The following is a 25,324-nucleotide window of genomic DNA, read 5'->3' on the forward strand; positions in this document are numbered from 1 at the left end:
TCCTATCACCATATATGCGTTTTGAAGGCAAGATTTCTATAAATGTTTATGATTGATGTTCTGAAAATCCCGTCTTGCAAAGACTTTTTGAAATGGGCAGCTTATATAGGTCTATATGATGTCACAATTAGTATTCACCTTTGTCTTCTTTCGTTTTCTTTTTTTCTCTGGGGGAGTGGTACAGCCCGTTACGAGTATCGAATATAGATATACGCCTGATCCGCTCACGTCATAATGTTCTAGCACGTACGGTGTAGCACATCGTGATCAGAATGTTCCAACGGTAAGAATATCGTCAAAAAGAAAAAGGCATGACGCGCCCGCCTATTCTACATCGGCTATATCAAGGTTGGCAACAATATTGGAGACAATAAAAAAGGCACGAGTGATCCCTGACACAGCCAGTGTGTCACAAGAATTACAGATTTTTCCGCCAGTATCGGAGACAAAAAAAAAAAAAAAAAGCAGCTATAGCTTCCACTGAAGTAACGTTGGGACTCCAATAAAAATGTTTTAAAATCTCGGCGTTGAAGACGCTCACTCTGAAAGTGAGCAATCTGCCAGACCCGTGTCTGGCAGAAGCACAAGGCGAGGTCGTGGAAGCGAAAAGCGAGGGGCGCTAAGTGAATAACAATCGGCGGTTTCATCTCGGGAGCTTTTATCGTAAGTCACCGTAAAAAGTACCGCTATTGCCGTTCCGTTCTCCCCACTGCCGGATATCTGCAAGAGGCAAGGGGTGGTCGAGAATGCAGAAGCAGGTCTGGAGCGACTCGACCTTGCATCACACACGCCGCCCGCTTAAAAAAAGAAAGCGCATAGCTGAATGTGTAGCAGGGAAACAAGCGGAAAACAAAAAGAAACGAGGCGGGGGGAGAGAGGCAGAATTCGTTGGCTTGGAGAGACGTGACAGCGCTGCTCGATGAGCGCGACGCACCTCTTTGTCGCGCGTGGCACGCACCGCGCAATTTATGCTCTGTGAGAAACTTGCCAGCGGATTTTCACTCGCGAGTGACGGAACAAGAGATCGGCGACTCGGGGATGGCGCGACTTTCCCGAGTGTGGTAATGCCGGTGTGGTGTGCGAGCCGCCATCCCTCGGGGCATCGAGAGGGCCGAAGCGCGCCCGATACCAGCGCACCAGAAGTTGTTTGTGCCAACGCTCGCGCGTCCCTTGAGCGTGACCCGTTATCACTGTTCCATTGCCGCCTGAACGGCGAGCGCCGTTTTACTGACCGATAACTCTCGCCTATCGCATCCCTTTGCCCCTCCCCCAGTACAGGGTAGCCAACCGGAGATAACCTCTGGTCAATCTCCCTGTCATTTCTTTGCCTTTCTCTCTCTCTGTCTCTCTACAGCGCCATATTATAGGGTTAAAGGTACAAAAAACTCGTCACTATTACGAGAAATGCAGCGTCGGAAGCGTCCTGTGGCTTCGGCTACGCATGCCATGCATTGAAAGTCACTTATGTTCTGCGTTTGCTTGAAATTGGTTCTACACGTCTAACATTATCATGGGTGTCACGTTTGTAAAAATAGCAGTATGCTTTAGATCAGACATCAATTACAACCTTCAAGGTAAGAAGGGATTGGTGGTAGGGCGGCTTTAGGCGTGCCTGACACCGCTACCAGCGCAATCCTTGGGCACATGGGGTTGTCGAAATTTGAACCGCGGTAGGCATTAAGCAAGGTTCAGTACGAGTAACGATTGAGTCGAATAGTAGAAGACGTGGACGGCGAGCCTTTTCATGTACCTGTATGGGTGCCGTGTCGACACTTGGTGGAGAACGCGAGAAAAAAATGCAGTGGCTTATAAGGTTTCTCTGACTAAGACGGTGCGAGAAGAACTACTCGAGAACTGCAATGCTTGATATACCGACGTTATAACTCTGCAGGGCGACAATGCAAGCAAATGTAAAAGATTTCTGTTTTTTTTTTCTTACTTCAGAGAGAAATGCTGCATACTGGATTTGTATAATATATGCATTATTTGCCACTGACGATTCAACATATGCAAATACAGCGTAACTCACCGGGGTGGCGTAGCGGCTTTGGTGTTGCGCTGATGAGCCCGAGAGCGCGGGATCGAACCCCGCCCGCGGTAGCGGAATCTCGACGCGGGTGTGGTGCGAAACCCCCCGGTGCACTGCGCATTGGGTGCGCGTTGAAGAACCGACATTCGGGCAAGTTGGCACTGGTCGAGCATCTTCGAGGGGCAGCGCAAGACGACAAAGGCAGAAAGCGTTGTGTTTGTGTCTGTGTCTTTCCTTCTTTCTGTCTTTGCCGGGCTGTTCTGCCCCTTCAAGATGTGCACGTTAAAGAAACCCCAGGGAGTCAAAATCACTCCGGAGTCCCCCCTACGGCGTGCCTCGTAATCGTATCGCCGTTTTGGCACGTAAAACCCCGGAATTAAATTAATATATAGCGCAGTTACCTTCGGCGTCAAATAGATGAGTTCGAAAAAGGCTTTCGTACATACAATCAGTGCAATAGGCGTTCAGTAGGAGCCTATAACACTGATACCTGGAAGCCGCAGAATAAGCTAGACGCCCTCTTGCACTCGTTTCAGTCACACTCAGCGACGAAAGCGATGATACAGGTGGCAGGCAACTGGATATACATGCGAGTGCACAGAAACCAGGTATTTCGATTTAGGTTGTGTGTCCGCACTAACGCGATGCCTCTGCAGCGTAGATGCTACGCTGTCTTCGTGATGGTGGTGTGCTAGCTGAGTGATTACCTTTACGAAACACACCATGTCCTGCTAAGACATACAGTGTCAGGCGGTTACACAATAATACACTGTCCTCTAATGCTAAAATCGATTAGTGATTTGTTCGCGTATCGCATGTTACCTTTTGCATATAGTCTGCAATTTCTGTGGTTCCGTTCAGTACTTCTACCTTCGTCTAAAAGTCGATCTTGTCCCAACTCATTCTCATACGTAAGCAAGATAACGCCTATTTGTCCGGAAAACCTCGTATCAGAAATAACTGCATGTTTACGAAGTGCGAACTAGAATATTATGTTCTCGGTCGACCTTATCCTGCGCATGCAGGGCTAGCGCGTCGTTTTCCGTAATTTGGTGCATCTCGCTGCGCATCGAATAATGTGTTAAAAAAAACGGGGGAAAACGAGATAAACGAGAACAAGCAATGCATACCACCACTATAAACGTCTTCTGTTCTATCTATTCTACTCACTCAACCTTGCGGAACTGTCAAACATCCGTACGAGATGCCAAATAGCTGTGCAGTTTTCCTGAAAGGACTCTCGTGAAGAGACCGAGGGGGAAGCGGCTGAGCAAGCAACGCTCAGTGACGAGTTTCATCTTACGCCGATGGTTGATGCACTCTCGGCGCGTGTGCGCCTCAGCACCAGTGCCACCGCGGGCCCATCTTTTGCTGAGCGCGCTGTTTGCGCGACTACTTTTGTCGCGCGCAACGTGGTCGCAGACGTGGTGGAAGAGCGCACGGGGGGCACCGTGCCACCTGGTCGGGCCGCGCCTTGTCGCCCAGCTGACGAAACATCCTCGAGCATCGCGGGCCATGCCCTGACGGCGCGCATCGTCGAGGCCGCGTCTTCCTCGTGCGGTACTTGACAGCCCGGCCGGCGTTCTTTTTCACAGCGCACGAGCACACTGTGGCGCCGGCGAGTGGCTCTGGCTTTTCGCTTACGAGGAAATGTAGTGACACGAATGTTGCTGACACTAGGTATGTTACTGCTAATATTAACATAGAATAAGCAGGACGAGATGATGCTGAAAGAAAAAAAAAAGAAGAGAAAGAAAGAATGACGACACATTGCGCTAGGCGGCACCTACAACACAATAAAGGCCCCAAAACACCTACGTAGTCTGGTCACAGACAGGCGTAGAGAGTCAGGTTGCAAAACATAGAAACACGCATACAGACAAAGGGAAAGCAGATAAAGGGAACCTACTGCGAATAATGTACACCGTTATTTCCTTGCGAGTTATCACAATTCAGCGCAATTTCACTATTTCTAACAGTGGCGGCTGTGCTGCTGTTCGGGCCGCGTCAGAGAAATATTTCCAGTGTATTCGACGTGGTGAATGCAGAATCTCGTCACATTCGGGCCGAGTTACGCGGCGCGCACGCGAAAGGCCGTGCGCAAAAGCGAGCGACGGCTCCGACTGCGACGGACGAGGGCGAACACGTGATTACGGCTTCTTATGCGGTGCCTCTAGTGAATACCACTAATTGGATCGTCAATTCCTTTTGCAATGGATAAAAAAGTGGCACAAATATGCTAGAGTATATATGCCTCCGGATAGTGTGTACACACAAAAAGAAGGTTACTACAAGAGTGCAAATACACTATTGTAGTTATACTGTAAATTACGAATACGTTTTCGTTCTGATTCCGGCAAAAGAAACGCTTGCTTCGGAGAGATCTGTTTTCGTACCGTTGTTTTGCCACTCGTCCACGACTTTCCATACCTGAACAAGCCTTTTATTCTTATGGTATTAAAGGGAAGCTAAAAGCTTTTCCAGAAAAACTGAGTGAACAGCAGTACATCGTGGTTTTCAACCCTCTGAATTGGAATATCGCATCGAAATTGAGCGAAAGGAAGCGCAAGCATATTTTATTTCAACGAAAAGTGCAGCAGCAGACACGCCCAGCTCGCGCGCCTCGTCTTCGCCTGTGATTGGTCGGGCGCCTTGTGACGTCAACAATGGCGTTCGTCCGGACCGACTGCTGCCGCTACACACGAAGCACGGTTCAAGGTAGTTTGGTGGTGTTTTGCTGAGACGGTCATGGAAAATTTCGAGAGCTTGCGTTTCTCTGAGGAGTTCGGCGTTAAGTCCAAACTCCACGAGAGCGATTTTGCGCGCGACGGTGACGGGCGACGGCTTCGAGCGACAAAACGGACCGTCGCTTGAACAGATCGCTCGGTGTTGTCGCTCGATCGCTCGTTTCTAGAAATCTAGAACTCGTCGCTCGTCGCCCGGAAATGCTATGAGCGACTAGCCAATAGTGCAAAGCCGAAACTGGATGTACATAACTCAAATACTACTGTTTGTCGCACGGAACGAGCAAACTATTGAATTTTACACGTGCAAAAATAAGAACCTAGTGCAAGACCTTCCGAAATATTTTATGCTCCTTCTTCAGTAAAATACATCAACTTAACTTGATAAAGCATGCGTCACGCTAGTTTCGGCGCGTATACTGCTGCCCTCATACCGGGAAGTCGTCGCTCAAAGCCGTCGCTCGCGTGGAGTTCGGCTTGCAGGCGACGAGTGAACGCGACAGACATCGCCTCGCTTGTCGCGCTGTCGCTGTCGCGTGCAAGATCACTTGTAAGGGGTTTATACTTTACTCCCTACATGTACGAGCCGAGTGCGAAGAGCCGGCCTCTCCAAGAAGCAAAAAATGCTGGTATAAGCACTGCTTTCCACGTGAACGAAGGCGAAGTGTTAGCATCTCCTTGGGTTCGAAATGTTCTTTGGCGAGTATGTTTTTTGCTAAGCTGCATTCAGAGTTCCAGTGAGTGCGTTTCCGGGCAAACAACTGTAGTGTTATGTTCCTGCATGCCTCCTCGTGGAACGTAAGCGGTGATGCGATCTTCGGCATTTGTGCGCTGCCCCAAAGCTGTCGGCAATCTACACAGATGGTTTAAACGCGGGAAAGGTTTACCGGCTGTTGTAGCACGTGTAGTATAGAACCTTCATCAGCGCGATCCGCACGCTACTCGTAACCGGCGAATTCCGTCAGCTACGTGAGATGGTCGGTTTCTCTATGTGTGCGAGAGAAGGGGGAGCGCAGCGTCCTGGCGTGAGCCGGCTTTCCCAACACATGCGAACTTTACGCTTGCACTGCGTTATGGTAGCAGCATGCAGGCTGTTTCACAACACACGTGCGAATAAAAAATTCGCGGCGCTTGGCGATGAAACCTGCGTCAAAGGTGGGAGATAAACATGCACCTTCCGTTCAGCGTGCCATTTTTTTTTTAGGAGAACCCAAAGCACGCATTATTGATAAACTCAGGTAGTAATCGTCACGGAAGTGGTTAGAGCACAACACTGTTGTTCTTGAGCGCTTGGAAGTTGGTTCGCTTCACAGCAGCCTCCCACTTAGCTGAAAGCTTCTTGTCTTGCAGGAACTAATGGAACATCGAAACATCGTCGCTGCCGCTGGTGTTCGTGCAAGCGTAGGCTGCACAGAACGCCGGCATGATCGGCCTACAAGTTCAATTGATGCTGCGCACGTCAACTACCACTCCTATATACACACTAACAAAGGAATGTAGAGTCGAGCAAAGCAGGTTAGGACGGCACTCACGCAGAAATAAGCCCGGTCAGGCACGGTCGCGGAGACTGCGAAGGAGCGGAACACCAGTGCTGACGTCATTACGCCGCGGTTTCCGGTCTCCGCTCGCATCGTCAGCGTCAGCAGCAGCGCGCGGCGCTCGACGGGGGGCGGAGCTACAGCACAATTTTAACCCGACGATTGCGTCGCTCCTAAGTGAAAAATCCCCCCCAAAATTTTACCTTCATGGTTTGTAAGGTTCCAGCATCCGTATACGAGCGTCTTATTGAATTCGACAGACTCTTCAGCTTCCCTTTAAAGGAGCAGAGTTTTCTTCGCAGCACCGACTCAATGCATCTCTCGTTTCATTCTATGAGATAAATACTACTTGCTGAATTTTGAAAAATGAGAGGCTGGGAAATTCTGAGGTGTGCAGCAGAGATTATACGCAGGACCACTGCATGCAATATGTAACCACAAGGTGGCAGTCAACTGCCAACGATGTATTTTCTTTCCTTCACGCAGCGTGTTACGCAATGCTGCAGGTGGGATAATGTGTCGGCGCTGACCTTGACCCCGGCATGCACGAGTCAATAGGAAGCAGCCGGTCCATTCTCCAAGGCTGAACCTCGTACGTGGGAGAGGGCGAAATCCTCCGCGATACTCAACGGCCGCGAGAGCACCTCCGCGAGCGAGCGTGTTGTCGTCAAGGCTCGACGAATTCGCAGACAACTTACCCCGTACCGAAACCGTACACGCATTGCTTAACAGTTCGCCGCGATGCTTTATCTCCACGCAACACGAATTTTAAAGTAATTTGTGTCAGTAGACGCTCAAAATACGTCAACACGTCGAGGAATTTTTTTGTTTTGGTTCACACGTAGCTTCACAGAATAATGATGGGTGCAGCCGTAACGCATCCCGACAATAAGCTCCGAACTTTGCTTATACATACATACTGAAGTGATTGATGTACGCTCTTCGACACATACGTCTCTTGCACGAGCATAGTGAGCCTACCGCGACACGTTACACTTATTAGCTCTGCCGTGGTCCTCTCTTTCTTTCTTTTTGCTTTCTATTTTGTCTTTCTTTGTTTAAGTATTCATAAAAACGCTCGAAACTAAAGGTTAGCCGTATTACCGCTGATATTCCGTCGCACTGTGCAGCACTACGCTTTACAGTCTAAATTTGATGCAAATAACTCAAAGTGACGCTCGTCGAACGACTGTCATGCATGCAGGCTCGAGGAAATTGCCAGTGCCCTTGGGTCGACGACTGGCACAGGAGCGGACGTACGCCAGCTTACTTGTTACGGTCGTCGTAACTGCTACGGACGTCGTAAAATAGCCGATCGAAAATTTAGTATGCGGTCTTGCACAGGAATGCACGTTTCTCGTTTCGTGTGTTCTTGCTAGAGACAAGGACAAAGACATGAATTCACGTCGCAGTGCAGTCGTAAAGGAAGCGACGATCGATTTTCTGCGATTACGTCACTTCGTCTCCCGGCATGACGAAAGATGTTGCCGTCGCGCACTGTGCTGCACGAAGCGAACGGCAAGAGGCCGGTGCAGGGTCGCGAGCTGTTCCGAGGGAGAGAGGCGACGTCCGTCCAGCCGTCTTTCTAAGAATAAGTTGCGCGAGTCACTCTGCTTCGCAAGCCGCGTGCCTAAGCTTGTGTGACGTCCTCCAAGATACCACAAAAGTACAGGTCTGAAGAAAAATGGACGAAGACAGAAGGAGTTCCTTGCAGCTTATTCACGCAGCCTGAAATTGACTTCTGCACGCCGAACTTTGCCACACGAACAGTCGCCAATTTTCACCATGTGCGTCTACAGAACAAAGTTATTATTATTATTATTATTATTATTATTATTATTATTATTATTATTATTATTATTATTATTATTATTGTTGTTGTTGTTGTTGTTGTTGTTGTTGTTGTTGTTGTTGTTGTTGTTGTTGTTGAGAAAGCAGTGGTTCGCACACTTTCGCTCGCGGTTGTATATTCCACAGCGCGGCACTAACACAGCAGTTCTTATTCGAATCTTTATGCAAACCATCTGCATATGCAAGCCTTCGTCAATGGCTGCTACGTTTATATGCACCCGCCGTGGTTGCTCAGTGGCTATGGTGTTGGGCTGTTGATCACGAGGTCGCGGGATTGAATCCCGATTACGGCGGCCGCATTTCAATGCCGGCCAAATGCGAAAACACTCCTGTGCTTAGATTTACATGCACGTTAAAGAACCCCAGGTGGTCGAAATTTCCGCAGTCCTCCACAACGGCGTGCCCCATAAACAGAAAGTGGTTTTGGCTCGGAAAAAAAAAACAGAATTTAATTTAATTACGTTTGTCTGTTTATTATTTCAGCTGCAGTTTTGTTTTTATGTATAAGGTGCGGGTTGCAAAAACGGGATAGTTGTACGAAGACAACTGTTTCACTATATATACATTGATTCAGGTGTGCCCCCACGGTATGGACAGCTGACGTGGACAGCAGAGATTCGCTGCTTTAAACATAGGTGCGACGCGACCGCCCGCCTCCGCACTCGCTTCGCAGTTGCACAATTTGTGCGGCAGATTTTATACTCGTTAAGCACCTGGGCAAGGGGAAGGCGCACGCCGACCGAAGAAGAGGGTGGCGCACATCCGCGCAAACAGGCCACCAACGGACGCTGGCGCAAGGCCAGATCTGTGACCGAGGCTCGGCGGCGGCGGCGGCGGCAGCCTCGCGCGAGTCCGCGGTCAGTTGAGCGCTCATTTTCGATTTCTCAAACGAAGACTTTGGTGGCGTCTAGCTTCGGCGTCACGGAAGCGCCGGGCATGCTACTCTAGAAATTGTCACCTTCCGCCATATTCTCGAATTCAGCATCTTGTCGGCTCTGATTGACCCAGAGTGTTCCTACCGCCTTTGTGATCGGCTCAAAATGCCGCCATTACAGGATTTTGTAATATCGAGGAATCTGTCAGTATTCAGAGTAGCATCCCGGGTTGCGTGGTCAAACACTGCAATGATGTAATGTGAACGCGCGAGGGTATTCAGTTTGACTTCACGGCGCATGACGACCCCGTCTTCTTATGCTTGCAATCTTCGCCTGTTCAGACTCGTATACTCTCGCTTCGCATGTCATTTCCCGGCATTAACGCCCACCGCTGCCGTACCACCTTCACTCGCATACTTAAGTTTCCATGGTCGTTTGCGTTACAGATTGGGCCAATTCTCATGTGAATAGCAGAGAAGACGAATGCTGTGACATATGAGCGATCATTTGCAAATGTTAACAATGGGTACCTGCGTAACAGGATAGCGCGGAACAAGAAATTAGGACAACAAACAACAACAGCTTAGTTTTGAACATGCCACCCACGCGATTTTCACATATTTTCGCGCGCCCTCCCAGTGCGTTTACGTAGCACTGTGCATATTGAGAAATGGAAGGAACCTAATATCCCCCGAAAGAGCGCTGAAGCGTCACAGCTGCCACAATCCGTCCGCAACCCAGGTCCAGCTACAGCGCTTCCCCTATACCGCAATGCCGTGCATTTCAGTTTTTTCTTTCTTTCCTTCATACGGATTTAGTTTCCAACGTTCCGTCAAACCGGAATCAGTAAGGCGTTACCACTAGCCAGTGTAAGACGGTAATCGCGATGAGGCGCGACCTTATCACGGACCTGTTACTCGGGCAGCCTTCGACTGGAGAGGCGCAGATATCATCACATATTTTTATTATTCGAGACTCCTTACGAACCAGGATGCGACACTCTCGCTCTGCTCATATGCGGTGGAATTGCTATGCGTGTCGCATATGTGCCTGGGCGCGCAGATAAGCCATCGTCTGTGCAGCGCGCATCCGTGCGAAGGCCGCGAACGGAGCAGCCGATGGAACCGGTAGCAGCCGGACTTCCAACGGCGCGCCTTTCGCGATCGTCCTCCTCGCCCCCGGCTGGAGCTCAGCGGCGCTAACGACGCAATAAGTGCCTCTCTGCCGGTGTGGCCTTTGCGGCGCGTAGGGCACCGTCGCCTCCGCCTACGTCAAAGGTCACCTTCCGACTACAATGGTATCAAGGAAGTAGAGCAGCCCGAAATGGGACACCCAGGTCGTAAATAAGCCCTTCTTCTTAAACTACCTCAATTAGATTTTGAAAAGATGTGAAGATATCCTTTCGAATATAGCAAATGCTCTCAGTGACACATTCCTGAAGCCACTTATGTATAATGCTCGCAGGAAAATGTGTCTTTGATATCAATGATTTTTCTTCATTTATTTATTAGATGACCGTTATTTCTTAGCGCCTATAAGTGTCGCTGTCCACCCTTTCCTTGGGGCATAAAATAAGTTAACCGTAAGGAAAATATGCACGAACAGAATGCGCCTGAAATAAGGTGGCCCTGGATGGTATAAAGGCCACAAAAATACCTATGTAGTCAAAAGTTCGCCAAAAGTTCGTCTGTCAGGTAACATGACGAACAAGAAGTTGCGGTAGCTGACCAAGTAAAGTAAAAAAAAAAAAAAAGGAAAGACACATTTAGAAACCCGTGCGGGTTCCTTGATCACACTAAAAGTTGGCAAGAGCCGTGTGTCGTTCACACTTCAAACGACGGACGAGATTATAACAGAACTGATGGCAATCTTCGTGTTACCTGCACCCGTTGAGTCACAAATTGTCCCTAAAGTGGGCTCTTGCCCACTAGTGTAATCAAGGAAACAGGACAGGTTCCGAAACGTCTCGGCGTGCTTTTCCATCTTGACTTGGTCGGTGACCGAAACTTATTCTTCAAGAATACCTACACTAACGAAGAAAGAAACACGACAACACCAAACATTAGGCGTAACTATAAGTTTCTGATGGATAAGGCGTACATGTCCAGTAGGGGAAATATGTATGCAATGTTGTCGTCTGTTTTAATACTGATTGTAATAGACTGCAGGTATAGCAATGCACGACAGAAAGGGGACAAACACGACCGCTGTGCTTGTCCCCATTTTCATGTGTGTTGCACGCGCAGCCTATCCAGTATACCAGCCGTAGCCTAAACTGTCCCCTTTTTGACTGTGAATGTGAACTGCTCCGAACAATGATGACCTTTTTCGAGTGAAATCAGCACAAAGGTCTAATCGATCGTAATTGCATCTGCGCATTGATGTCACAAATTTCGAGCAAATTAAGGAGTGCATTTAATTCGACAAGCTGCGAATAAGTCGCCTGCAGCACGTTTTCAAAGCGACAAGGCACTGGAAATGCATTTGCGATTCGGTATGCAGAATCGTGTGCGCATTAAAGAATAAACAGGTGCTGAGGACCGCGCTTCATTCTCTCCCTCTTCGTGTAGACACGCACAACGTGGCGTTAGCGAGCGCTTGCAGCCGCATCCGTCGCACACTTTTACTCATCCGATCCACCGTGTGCGCTAAATGAAGATACTTTACGGTATCTGTCAAAATGACTCGATAGCGAGGCTGGTTAACCTCGAGATAGGTTAACCGTTGTCTCGTTCGGAACTCCTTGCTGCGGATTCATTAATGAGTCATACATCGCATTATTTTTAACAGAGAGGTTACAGGAATGCTGTACTCAACATCCAGCTGAAGAAGGACTAAGGTGTAATCACAGAAGGGAGAGTCAAGACTGAGGACGGTTCGGATGAACGTACTACCTTGCGAGCAGCACGAAAGGCAACCGAATGAGCGCAGTGAGCACAAAGATAACCGTTCCTCGCGCGTGCAACCCCCTCACGCGTGCAGCGGTGAGCGTTTAAACAAAGCCGACTTGGACGCACATTTGTTCGGAGGCGAGGGTTGGACAGCGATGTGCCCAAGACAAAAACGGTCCCAATGAAATCGCCGCCGTCGTAGAAGGGGAAAGGGCCGTCTCCACAATGCGACAGTCGCGCCCACGCCTTTGTAGCGACGCGCACAAAGACGAGCCGAGCACGAACAATGGAGCCAACGGAACGACCGCCCGGCAGCGGCCGCCAAGTCAACGCACTGGCGCGGAAGTGAGATCTGCTCGGCCAACGGACAGGAGGGCCGCGCGTACTCACCATCGCGCAGGTCACCGTTGGCGGAGGTATGTGCTGGAGCACCTGACACATCTCATCCTATTTTCTGCGTACCATGCTGCATCCGACATGCCCTCTTGCTTTTTCTTGACACCTCAGAGGAGGTCTGAGCTCCGCTATAGTTGCTCCACTGGCTGGAGACAGCTTATCAACAGGTAGCTAAATATAATGAAAGTTCTGCTCCTGCTTACGATCCCCAACTATGGACGCCATTGACTATAACCGCGAACAAAAAAGGTGCGTTGTTCAGCTCGAGAGACGATCTCGCAGATTGCTTTCACGTGGCGCCGAAGGAAAATAAAGGTTGCTGTTTGCGGAAAGCGCAGTAAACAACGTACAGTTGACCGCATATGTTTTCGAAGCACTGAATTCGATAGAAAGTCTCATTTATTTTTGTCTCGTTGTTACTTTTGTTGTTGCTGCTTCTACAGTTCCTTAATTGAGACAAAATTATAAACTTGGCTACCTAATAGCCCGCTACCCCGATATCGTTGCTAAAACAAGCAAATAAGCAAACAAAAGCACTACAGAAGAGAACAATGCAGATAAAAAAAATAGTTGTGCAAAGCGTTTCACAAACGCTTAAAGTAAAAGACACTCGCACTGCATTCTAAGAGCTTGGCATAAAGTATTGCTCTCTCTCTTCAGACGGCAATATGCGTATGCTGGAAATGTGGTAATCATCTCCCACAGACTACGCGCTGAACTTTTCAATTTAAGGACATACACTTTGGCTACAACTATCTTTTATTTCTGCTCAGATTCCCTGTTCCGAAATTGTTTACGGGCGGAAGTTATAGAATAGTGCCACGTCACTTGGCTATGAGAGCAACGTGGAGCAAGAAAACAGAACGACGTGGAACCGGATAAATCGTAATCAGAGCTAATGATTGCTGCTTAGTTATGCGCGTTAATTTGCTTGCTGGCAGTTGCAAACAACAAGAACAGTATCGATGTGATAATTTGCATATCTGGCCAGCTTGGGCAAGTGGTTTGATATCGGAAAACTCTGAAGATCGTTCTAGCCGTTGCCAGAACATAATGCTTACTACGGTGGCTGACAGTGGGGTTCGGCGTCTGCGCTCTCATCCGGGAAAACGCCGAGTAATGAGCCACGTGTACATCTGCACACCTCACGGACCGCGCTGCGGCTGCTTTGCCCTCGCTGTGGCAGCGCGCCGCCAGGTGACGTAGGCGAAACCACAGGCGGCAGAGAGGTCGCCTCGGCGGGCGCGGCTTTGCGCTCGCGGCAGGCTCCCAGTTTCGGTTTCGCGCGCTGCGACAGCCGAAATTCGTCGTGCCACAGTTCCGCGGATAATCGCATTTTTCCAGGCTCAAAAGTTTATATGGATTGTACGGATGGCTCGCCTGAGTTTCGCAATTATGATGAGCCCGCTGAAATAAAGGTTTAAAAGCCAGTTAGTGAATTTTCTGTAATTAGCGACTCGTTACCACTTATCACCCGTCACCACGTGGTCACCACCACTGGCGGCATGTCTCCATAGGGGCCGTTCGTTTATTTCAAAACGGCTATCTTTAGATATTACTTAAACTTTTCGTAGAAACACTCGGTTTATAGAAAGAAAGAAAGGGGTTGTGCACATATGGGTCCTTAAAGTTATTTGAACTAGATCTGGCTTGCAATCTCATTGGCTAAAATTAGTAAATTGCAATATGTACGTGCCGCAGAGTAATTACTTAAAGGCTTAATTGGCAATGTTTTGCTCATTAGTAGGAGTTTGCATTTATGTTTTGTATGCAAGTAACTTCCACCTCTTCGAGCAATCCAGCTGAAGATTATAATTGTACTATCTGCCACAGTTAGTTTTTTTTAAACTGAGTATTGTCGAAACACATACGCACATGCGCGCGCGCGCATCTGATATATCATTTGGAGAAATTGTCGTCCTACAGTGGTCTGAATTATGATAACGATGATGTTAAAATCGGATATTCATCAATCATAATGCAAAGTTCAAGTAACGATTTGATGTAGTCATGGCTATAGGTAAAGTGTTGTTGCTATTCCTTCCATAACCTTTTATTACCCGCCGTGGTTGCTCAGTGGCTATGGTGTTAGGCTGCTGAGCACGAGGTTGCGTGATCGAATCTCGGCCACGGCGGCCGCATTTGGATGGGGCGAAAACACCTCTGTACTTAGATTTATGTGCACGTTAAAGAACCCCAGGTGGTAGAAATTTCCGGAGTCCTCCACTACGGCGTGCCTCATAATCAGAAAGTGGTTTTGGCACGTAAAACCCCATAACTAAAAAAAAAATTAACCTTTTATCGCCATTTGCAATGGCTCATCGTAACTGCGGAGCAGACTTCTTAGCAGTGGTGATTTGTTCCCCTTTCAAGCATTCGGTAGCGCACTGCCGGCTCGTTTACTTACGCTAACTTCTGATGTCAAATCCAGAGCTGTCCGCAAGCTTTGCCGCCCTCCTTCGGCGAACGCTTGCTGCGAATTTGCGTTTGGCTCACTCTCAGGACGGCCTATAGCAGCCTGATAAAAAATAGCCGGCATTCACCTCGCCGCATGCGCTTGTCGTCAACTTTTTGAAACAACGATTTCGGAGGTACGCAGCCAACGTGTTTCTCAAATAGTATCTCGCAGCAGCACCTTGCCGAATTTCTGTAACCTGCTAAATTCTACAGAAATTCCTTGTTTTGTGTAACTATAAACTCGTGTATGTGAATTGTGAGAATCGAATAGTACATACCTTACTTCAAAATGCATTCCAGTATAAGTACAGTGAACTCTGTTTGACTCGCAATTTGTCGTAGTCTAAGTATGCACATCGACGTAACATCCAATACAGCGCTGAGTAAGGCGCGCGTACCTCCAACGCACTGTTCTGATGGCTCCTCAAGAAACTAAACTGCTAACATAAAAAAAAAAATCAAACGCGCACTCCTATAATATCGAGCTCCAGTGTCGAAATTTTTCACAAGGATGGTGTTAAGAAGACGGAGTCATGCAAAGGGAAGCTGTGCATCTGGTCGTAGATACGACAGAGGCTCTTCACCATCTTCTAGCCTTCTTGGAACGGAAGCTAAGTTCGCCTTCAACTCGTCCCGACGTTTAATGCTAAATAATTCGTGTCCAAAATATTTGGTTACGCTGTACAGGCGTAAATACATGTATAAAGTTCGCTAAACCTTTACCTATATACCCGAAGCTCCCATTGCTTAAAACTATTAACCTTTCATTCTCGGGTCAATATGTTAAAGCATTTTTTTTTTTGCTATAGAACGTTGGAATGTTCTACCTGATAACGCTCATCCATTCTCATTGAACGAATTCTTGTCTGTTATTGATGCGCAATCTTTTCCCCAAAGTTGCAATAATCCCAGCGTGGTTGTAGTATGCAAAAAAAAATCTCGTTAATGAATAACTTTTCGTTTGCGGAAAAAGCAAAACGTAAGAAGCGCTGACTCATTACATAGCTTTATTCAGAAAAAAAAAAACATTACAAAATGCCACCTGGTGTCATCAGGCTAGAAGTGAAGTGAAAGTTGGATGAAGCGACGTTCATCGAACTTGCGTCGTGCGGCAGCAATTAAGACGGCGGAGTTGTACTGAGTGTCACATAGTTGCAGAATACGAAGGAACGCAGACGACGTCTTTCGGAGACGCCTTCGAACAATGGCCTGTTGCGCGGTGCCCGCCGGGAGGCGCGCGCTCCGACTTCCCGCTGCGACCCAACGCACGTGCGCCGCGTAGCGACGTGCTCCGGACGCTTCCGCCATGATGGATGCGCGACAAGCTTCGGACGATCGGTCGAAGGCGCAGTCAGGTCTCCAACCTCGGTGCGCAGAAAGAGTGCAGGAAGTCGATAAAAAGAAGAAGAGCACAGGGGGCGGGGGACATAAGGCGCCGCATGATCGAGTGCCGAGGACGACGAACTTGTGGAAGAACCCGCAGTTTTTCATTAAGCCTAACCCAACCTAGTCGAGACGCCGGTAGGGGGAGCAAGGGGGCAGGAGAAGGAGAGGCGAGGGTTGGTCGGGTTAGCCGGTCATGAACGCCGCCGCGTTGCAGCTCCGCCTTGAAGGCGAACGAACCCGAAGCGCGTAAGTTGCCGCCCCGTCTCACCCCTTTCGCTTGCACCGTGGACTGATTAATGAGCTCTGCCGGGGCTGAAGGCAATTTAGTCAAGCCGGCTTAGCGCCGCCGCCGCTTGACACGAGACGGCACTGCCGTCCATTCTTCCGACTATTGCGCGTGTGCCTGGTGGCTACGCATTCTCTTGCGCATGTGTGCGCACTTGAGCCTGCCGCGGGGTCGCAGAACCCTCCAGCTACGGGGCACCAGTTCCTGTTCCCACCTCCTCTCCCCGCTATCGTTCTTCGAGCTCGGCTTCAGAATGAAAAGGTGCTTCGCGCTTGCGTAATTGTGGCACTTTCCTGCCGAAAACGGTCTTGGCAGTCCTTTAGCCGAGAGGCGATAATCCGTTTAACGGCGACAGACAAGCGCCATTTGGTGGGCTCCAGTACTTATTAGGCAATAGTCGGCTCTTGCGGTAATGCGGATGGTTGTTTGCGTTCTACCTGCTTGACTGAGAATGATATCTATATGTAGTTCCTATCCACATGTGCATATATTGATATCAATATATCGGACTTGTCCGCAGTCATGTGCCATCCTCGTCCTAAACCTTGCCTACCTTTCTTTTCTTTAGTCTGTGCCGTGTCCCTAAATTAAATAAGTCTGTCGTCGATTCTGATGCTTATAATAAGGGCCGAATCGCTCTGTTCAGTTAACACGGTATGGTAGACCCGACACCTGAACGCTTGTCTCATATTTTGTGTAGCTGAAAGATGGGCATCTATAGCAAACATACAATACGTTCGATTTCCCGCGATTATCGCGTAATCTCCGCGGCAATATCTTCAGTCAGTGCTGCTGGGTCCCGCTGCCTTGCTAGTGTAACCACAATTTGGCGGATTCGTGGTCCCTACTGATTACCAGTATGCACTACACAGCGAAAGAATGCAGTGAAATTATTTATACACTCGATATATAGGAAGGGACAGAAAATTGACAGGGGCGAGGGAACCCACAGGCCCAGTGCTCATTTACAAGCGATTTTTATGGAAACCCCATAAGTTGTCAGTGAGCACCTGTCCTATGTCCTCGCTCGTCCTTGTCAATATTGTGCTCGTTCTTAACCCGTAAATGTGCACCAAATCGCCCAGATTGCTAAGCGACATTATAGAACAGTGAAATTGCGTGTCATAAAACACGAACAGATTTCAGCTTAATGTATGAATTGGAGGCAAAGGTCACACTTAGAATCGCATGTCTGACTCCGCTATCCCTCAACACTTTATGAGATGCTACCAAAGTTATAAAGTCGGAAGATGAAAGGTAACTGCTGAGATGCAAGCTTGACTGAATATATTTGATCGAAACAAACGGGCGAATTCAATTACCGACTTTACGAGATACTTTGGTCTTTGTTCACATACGCGGTAGAAGTTTGAAATGATATACAGAAAGAAACGTTACGCGGCAGGCACTAAATAAATGCCATTGTTCGAGTTCTGCAAGGGGCTTCCCGGACGCGTGCCTGGCTGTGTTGAAGCGATATCTATTACCAAAGATTATTTGGTGGTTTTACTGCGCTTGATCACAGCCGTATTTAGTTCCGAATGTAGTCACAACAATGTGCCATTTAGTTAGTAGTGGCCTCTGCGGTGGGATAGGATGCGTCCTCCACGGATTCGGCCACGCGCGAACCAAAGCGGTGACCGCTTACCTTTCGCTTCTCTCTTTGCTCACTCGCAGATGGCGGTGAGGCGTCGGACGTGAACATCGAATGCAACAGCAACAACATCCAGGTGACACTGGAGGCGACGCACGACTTCAATGGCATGATCTACCCCAAGGGCCTGTCCAAGAACTCCACCTGCATGGCAGAGTACAGCAACGTACGCGACAAGATCGTCTACACGCTGCCCCTCCGCTCCTGCAACACCATGAGCACCGAAGTGGTACGTGGCCTTTCTCCGCATGCGGAACACAAGCGTCCAATTTTAGATCCCTGTAAACAGCCATGTGCAGAAGCATGTGCGTTCGACATGTGCGCGTCCCTGTAGACAAGCAACGTATAGACATTTCTCAGGAAAGTATCCACTGAGAAATACCCTGCGTGTTAGTTACATGCATGGTTCTTGCAGTAAACCAGGCAACGAAAAAAAAAAAACCTTGCGCGCTTTGGAGATTATTGCTACACTCGACCATTTTCCTGAAATACACTACCATGTTTCAAGGGAAGTTCGACCTGCTGCGTTCCGGGAGCAATGATAAAGGAGTGTTTTTTTTCTTCCTCGTAATGCCTGCAGCCTGTACTTGTACATGTGCTTCCGACTGGCGATTAAATTGTTTTTACAAAAAACCGCGACATGACTGACTGTCAATTAAATGGTCATTTACTTACTCTGTATAATCACGAGGACTGACTAGAAAATGCACAAGGTGTCGCCCTATAACCTTCACTTTTTTTGCAGCCAAGTGTGCAGTGACTTCCAAAAATATCATTTAAATTTGACACATATTATTCGCAGTCCATCAGAATTCGTGACTAAAACAAATATATTTGGGTAAATGTTGCCTGCTGGCTCTTTTGGTACTGTCTCTGTACTTGTAGAACATTTCACGTCGAAAACGGCATGCATCTTGGCCCGCTCGAACACAACCGCGATTTAAGCAAGAAATGTAACTTAGTGGTCTCTATTAACCTCTTATAGCGTGAAAATGTTCTCCTGAAGAAGAGAATTCATATTCTATTTAGAAATACTTGTATGGAAGGGAAGAACCTCCAAAACTACTCTCACACCATTTGCTACCCCGAGCGAGGTCCGTAGGCTCGTCTAAAGAAAGCTCAATGCACATCTAGCACAAAGCAATGCATTTATATTAGCATGTTTTCGCACTCAACAAACTTAGACTTGACATGTGAAGCGTCTCATATGTAATGCTAGTCTGTAAAACAGCCGGTATCGCAGAGATGGTGACTTTCAACTCATGCGCCTGAATGGATGCAGCCGCACGAGTTTCTTGGAGTGTCCAACCTCGTTGGAGACCTCATGCGCAAAGGGTTGCTTTCTGGATCAGACAGGGCGACACGTTGACGGGTTTTTTTGTTTTTCGTTGGATGCCCACACATCGTGTCAAACTGATGATTTCTTTCGCTTAAGCATCCCGTTCGCGACAACAGGCTTGAAAATGTTAGAACAGGACTGCACTTGATGGCAGCAGCCGGTCGGCCTCCTCACCCTAAACACGGCGCTCACATTCGACGTTATCGGACTGCAATATACCAGACAGGCTGCCTGTGCTTACACGCGCTTGTCCTTTTATTGTCTGCAGGACGAAGGAGTGGAGTACTTCAACACCGTAGTAGTGCAACCTCACCGAAAGCTGGTGACAAACCAAGGCCGTGGATTCCACATCCGATGTCGGTACCAGACTAAAGAGAAGACCATCACCAATTTTTTCAACGTTAGGTACGCCTTTCTGTTCCACAGCTTCACGCAATTTCGCTACTCTTATTAGGCAACCGACGTCTCCTTGCCGAACTATAAATTCTGTCAACTAGCTAGCATATGCCGAGCGTACACTGTATGGCTATTCCAGCGCCTCTAAATACTATAGCGTACCGCATCGCGAGACGCACGCACAAGAGCAGAGTGCAAACACAGGTGACAATAACATACAACAGCAGTTTTATTTACGGTATCCAGCCCACACCGTCTGCCTAGCGCATCACAACGTACGCGTGAAAGTACTCGCTCATCGCTTCACTCCAGCAGCCTAGCATTTCTATATCTTCTCGAACGTCGGTACACCGGGCTCTCGGCCATTCCCAAACGATAGGAGTAGGCGTTCTTGAACGCCACTCCCAGCCAAAAGCGGCACAGCAAGGTTGTTTCGCCGCGGGAAAGGCTAGATTTCAGTTGTAGCCGGTGCGTGGGGTCCAGTTTATGTAATCGGCAACTGAAGGCATTCGAACTCCGGAGATCTTGTGACTTATTGCGTGCAAGTAGGCGAAGTTCCCTGGCAGCGTCCAACCTCTCGAACGTCAAAAGATCTGCGTTCTCCGCCGAACTGTTGCATCGCTTTCTGTCGGTCACGTGCGGCACTGCCGCGCTTTAATGCACGCTCGTGCCTTCCACGATGTCGCAATGAAATACTACGACAGAGGTTTCGTAGCGAGCTCGGCTAGAACGCCCACCATCCCGTTGCTGATAGGCGCGGCCACGTCGCCTGCCGCGCGAAGCCCGCTTGCACGTCGGTGCCGCTCTGCTTCGAGGGGAAAGGTCGCGCCGCCGAAACACCCACGATCGGTTCATCTATCCGGGGTGCCCGTGAGCCGCGTCGGGTGCCCGTCTTCGTCTCGGCCCAAGCGGACTGCCTCCGTGTTTGCATGCAAGTGGCCTATGCATACAACTTGTTCCGGCTTGGCCTTTCCTTCGCGCCCTCTTCGGAGCCGTACTTACCCCTGAAGCTGCCATTTTATCGTAAGAAAACAACACTCTGCACCACATGCACCGAAATGAGGGAAATTTGCTACTGTATACAGCTGACAACGGAGCGCGTTACTGTACTCAAGATTTCAGTGCACCGTGACGACCTTGCATCACACGAAGTTGCCTGACAAGTAGACAAGCGTCTCAACGAGCTTCGTAATACAGGAGAGGAGATATAGCAGGCGACTGTGAGTTGTGCCATGCCCTGACATGCATCAGCCACACATGTCAGAGCTTTCAAGCGTTTTGTTTCTTGTCACTTGGGTGAAATTCTGCCGTGTATTTCGTTCGCTTTCAATAAACATACATGGCTTTGGTTACAGCGCCTTACGCTGTCGAGCTTTCTTTTTCCTTTTTTTTTTTTACTTGGAGCAATTTTCTGAGAGCCTTCAAGGCCTCCATAGACACCGTACTCATCTCTCCCAAAGCACAAACCTACATCCAGCCTTCGTGAAACAATGGTCCTACGAGAACATTTATTTTGTATACACGCCATTCGCATACGCAGGAAACGGGGTGGATAGACGGGCTGCAGTTTTGAATAACATCTGTGCTTGGGCGCGTTGCTATAGACGTGATGCGTTTTTTCGTTTAGAGCCAAAAAAGAGGCAAACCGTTTCCTTTCACTGAATGAGGCAGCTGCTATCACACGCCTGAATCAGGTGAATGACGCGGAACGTGGTACACGTCGAACAATTGATCCCGGGTGGACAGCTTCTGTAAAGGCGCGTCCGCATCCAAGCGAGCCGCAGTGGTCGAGGGGGTACAGCGGGAGGGATTGGGACTCCAGTGCACATCGACGTTTAGCTTTCTCTCCTTCTCTTGTCCTTCCATTTACGCTTTCCTCGGTGCAGGGTAGCTAACCGGGCTCGGTTCTACTTAACCTCCCGGCCTTTCATTTATCTTAGTTTTCCTCTCTCCTCTGCCACGAAAAGTTGAAATTTGCTGCCAGTTCCACCGCTACCTGTCTTAAGCCCAGCTGCCGATTTCACATATGTGCAAGGATTTTACGCTGATGCATGATAATTTTCCACAGCTGTTGCTAGAGGCAAACGCCATGCCGGTGTCTGAGTGTGCCGCATTGAGGCGACGATAATCCTCTTTTCTGGAGCGTAACCACCCACGATGACGTGACGAGCGATATTTTGATGTCTCTCAACGTCGTTCCTCTCTTTTCGAACATCTTTACGACTTCTACGAGGCTCAGTGCACGAAAGAGACGAAATAATAATGAAGAAAGATACTAGTATTCCCTGCTGTCCGAAACAAAATCTGTAACGCTAGAGATCTTGTTTCCCTCTCTCCCTCATTCGGTCTAAGTGCGTTGAAACAGGCTTTTGTGGCAGGGCAGACCTGCCTAGCCCTGACTAAAGCTCGTTCTTTGCCTACGGCAGCATGCTGGGAACGACACCGCTGGTGGCCACGGCGCCCATGCCCGGCTGCAGCATGAAGATCTTCGTCGGCGACTCCGAGGAAGAAGTGATCGCGGAGAACGTCAAGATCGGAGACCCACTCACTTTGGTCATCAGCATCGACTACCAAGGCAAGTGCAGCATTTCATCGCGGATCTCTTTCTTATTTCAAGTAAGAGGTACACTTAGTCCACTAGCTAGGTGTCTGGTGCTGAGTCGACACAAACCTGTTATCCGCACACTGGCAGACAACTGAGAGTTTTTTTCATTACAACAATCCGGTTCTTGACCGCTGTACCCATTCATCTCCCGTTTAAACCTGGAGTTACTGTACATGCTACCAAAAGCATATACTAAGAAGCCAACAAACACTGACACCAAGGACAACATAGGGGAAATTACTTGTGCTTAATAAATGAAATGAAGAAACGATAAATTAATGGAAATTAAAGTGGATGAAAACACAACTTGCCGCAGGTGGGAACCGAACCCACAACCTTCGCATTTCGCGTGCGATGCTCTACCAATTGAGCTACCGCGGCGCTGTTTCCCCATCCACTTTCTTGGGTATTTATGTGTCCTAGTAGAACCCTGGGAGTGTTAGCCAGCGCTACCACTCACAGACCTTGGCGGCGGACGTGGAACGTCCTTCTTGCCGCAGGCGTCACGAGAACGTGATCTTTTTGGGTGAAGGCAACTGGTCAATAAACCCACATATGCTACCTGAAGGCATCAATGTTGCCGGATTCGAGACCCTCGTTATATAATAAACGAGAAGAAAGGGGGTTAACCGAGGGGCCCGATTTTTATTAGTCATATCATAAGAAGCCAACAAACACTTACACCAAGGACAACATAGGGGAAATTAGTTGTGCTTAATAAATTAAACGAAGAAACGATAAATTATTTAATTTCCACTATGTTGCCCTTGGTGTCAGTGTTTGTTGGCTTCTTATGATATGACTAATAAAAATCGGGCCCCTCGGTTAACCCCCTTTCTTCTCGTTCAAAAGCGTATACTGTCTCTCATGTTCATGTCGGCTTGAAAGTGCCCTCTGTCGACCGATAGAGCAAGACTTCAAAGTAGGACAGACTCACAGTTACATAGAGTCAGCTGAAAATGGAGAAACTAAAAGAAACCAAAGGAAAGCATCATAGCCCTTAAACACCCCCTAAAACGGTTCGGACAAATTTTGTCGACACATAAAGTACAGCTAAAGTTAATCATTCACGCCACAATTTGTGTGAAGCGTCTCATATTAAGACAGCTACGGACGATTTCCTCCATAGCCATGCATTTTCTCCTCAACTCGTTCGCCGAGTGATCAGCGCCAAGCTCTGCCTTCACTGGCTCTGCGTCATGATTTGACGTCGTGTCGTCTACTTCCGGTTCTCTAGAAGCAAGCGCGCGAAGCCTCTCCAACCTCTCAGCCAGCTGCTTGGCAATCGACCCCAAGCGAGAGCTATCGAAGCAGCGTGCGTTGCGAGCATTCTGTCGCAGCGCCGAATGTGTCTGGTATTCCGGTAACCACAGGCGAGCTGGGCGTTTCGGTGGATGCGTGGAGGCATAAACTCAAGCTTATGAAGCAACTTTAGCTTAGAGATACGTTAGCGGCCTGATCGGTCTGCACGGTCCAGCCACCTGTTGGCGAAGACCTTAACCAGCCAAAGAGCTAATATTGCTCTAACCAAGTGTAAGACATATTAAATATTTACTAAAACAGCATGTTAACGATTACGTTCCTGCGAGAAATTTACACCAGCAGCAAAAAAGAATACACTTTGTTACAGCTGCTGTGTTTGGTTTAACTCTGTGCCACGAGGTGGCTGCACCGTGCCGATCATTCACGTTTGCGCTTCGGCTCATCCCGTGAAACAGCACGGTCAAGCGGCCAGGCGCTTGCGTTTACCCGAATACCGGACTCGCGAAACGCTGGTAGTAATGCTCCAGTTTAAAGTGGCGGCCGAAAACGCGCAAACCCTAGCGCCGATGAGATACCGATAGTCCGATGCGCTGCAGCCATTCCGCTCGTCTGCTGCCTTGCAGAGGGACACGTTGTCGCAGCTTGACATATTGCCCGTCGCTACGTTTGCAGCCCACAACGCAACAAAAGCGATTCGTGCTCACAAAAATAGACCGACACTTAACGCGGAGCTCTCGTCAAGACGGAGCACGTTGTAACACAAGAAGAAGACACTGGCTGTGTGCCGGAAGTGCTTAAGTACACTGAGAAATTGTTCTTCTGCATTCTCTTTCTGTTACTTTCTTTTCTATACAAACAAATTAACTAACATTGCAACTATTACGAACAGCATTTGTTTACCATTAAGTTGGAAAAATTATCGATGACGCTCCCTGGGCAGCCAATCGGATAGCTCGCCTTACTGACGTCATTAGGGCAATTTACGTCCAATGGGTAGGGGCGGCTGAATATTCAGCCGAGCAGTGTGCTGCGATCGGCAGTGATGTACTTTTTTTAAAACCTTATAATAAATTGCACGCTTTACGCGGAGCACTTACTCGCGTTAATTAACGATCAGAGGGACCTACTCTAACGACTCAGCACGTTTGTACAAAATGGTCAACATCGTTTCAGGCTCCCTTTAACACAGCCACTCCTTTGTAAGGCTCTCAAGTCACTGGCCAAGGCCTGAATAAGCCAGTTTGCCCCGTATGCACGTATTGGTCGCGAATATCGAGGAACCCGATTCCGGTGGCGGCGGCTGCGCCTTCGCGGGGCTTCGGCCCAAAGAGACTTCGCGGATGATCGGCCGACTGCGTGGCGACGGAGCCAAGCTCTGCCCTGACGCGGTAATTGTGCTGCTCGGAAAGGGACGCTAAGGAGACGATTATGAGGCACGCCGAAGTAGGAATTAATTTTGGCCACCTGAATTAATTCGAATTGACTTTGCCCCCTGAATGTAAGTGCACGATCGTTCGTGCATTTCGCGCTCCTTCGAAATGCGGCCACTGCAGCCGGTGTACATGGAAGCCGCGGCCTCGTGCTTAGCAGCGCAACGCCATAACCGCTAAGACA

The 25,324-nt window shown here is 48.7% G+C and overlaps 1 protein-coding gene across 2 annotated transcripts in view; it reads left to right on the top strand.

Annotated features, from left to right (window-relative positions):
• Nucleotides 1-25,324, top strand: part of LOC142583398 (cuticlin-1-like) — a 140,580-nt gene that overhangs the window by 101,259 nt on the left and 13,997 nt on the right. Inside the window, exons 4-6 of one of the 2 annotated variants that reach the window (XM_075693847.1) lie at nucleotides 18,131-18,336; nucleotides 19,715-19,851; nucleotides 22,248-22,417. In XM_075693847.1, coding sequence (XP_075549962.1) covers nucleotides 18,131-18,336; nucleotides 19,715-19,851; nucleotides 22,248-22,417 — 513 coding nt within the window. The remainder of the gene's footprint in view (nucleotides 1-18,130; nucleotides 18,337-19,714; nucleotides 19,852-22,247; nucleotides 22,418-25,324) is intronic. The other variant, XM_075693849.1, reaches the window with a different exon arrangement.

Source organism: Dermacentor variabilis, chromosome 5 (assembly GCF_050947875.1).
Source record: "Dermacentor variabilis isolate Ectoservices chromosome 5, ASM5094787v1, whole genome shotgun sequence".
Taxonomy (NCBI): Eukaryota; Metazoa; Arthropoda; class Arachnida; order Ixodida; family Ixodidae; genus Dermacentor; species Dermacentor variabilis.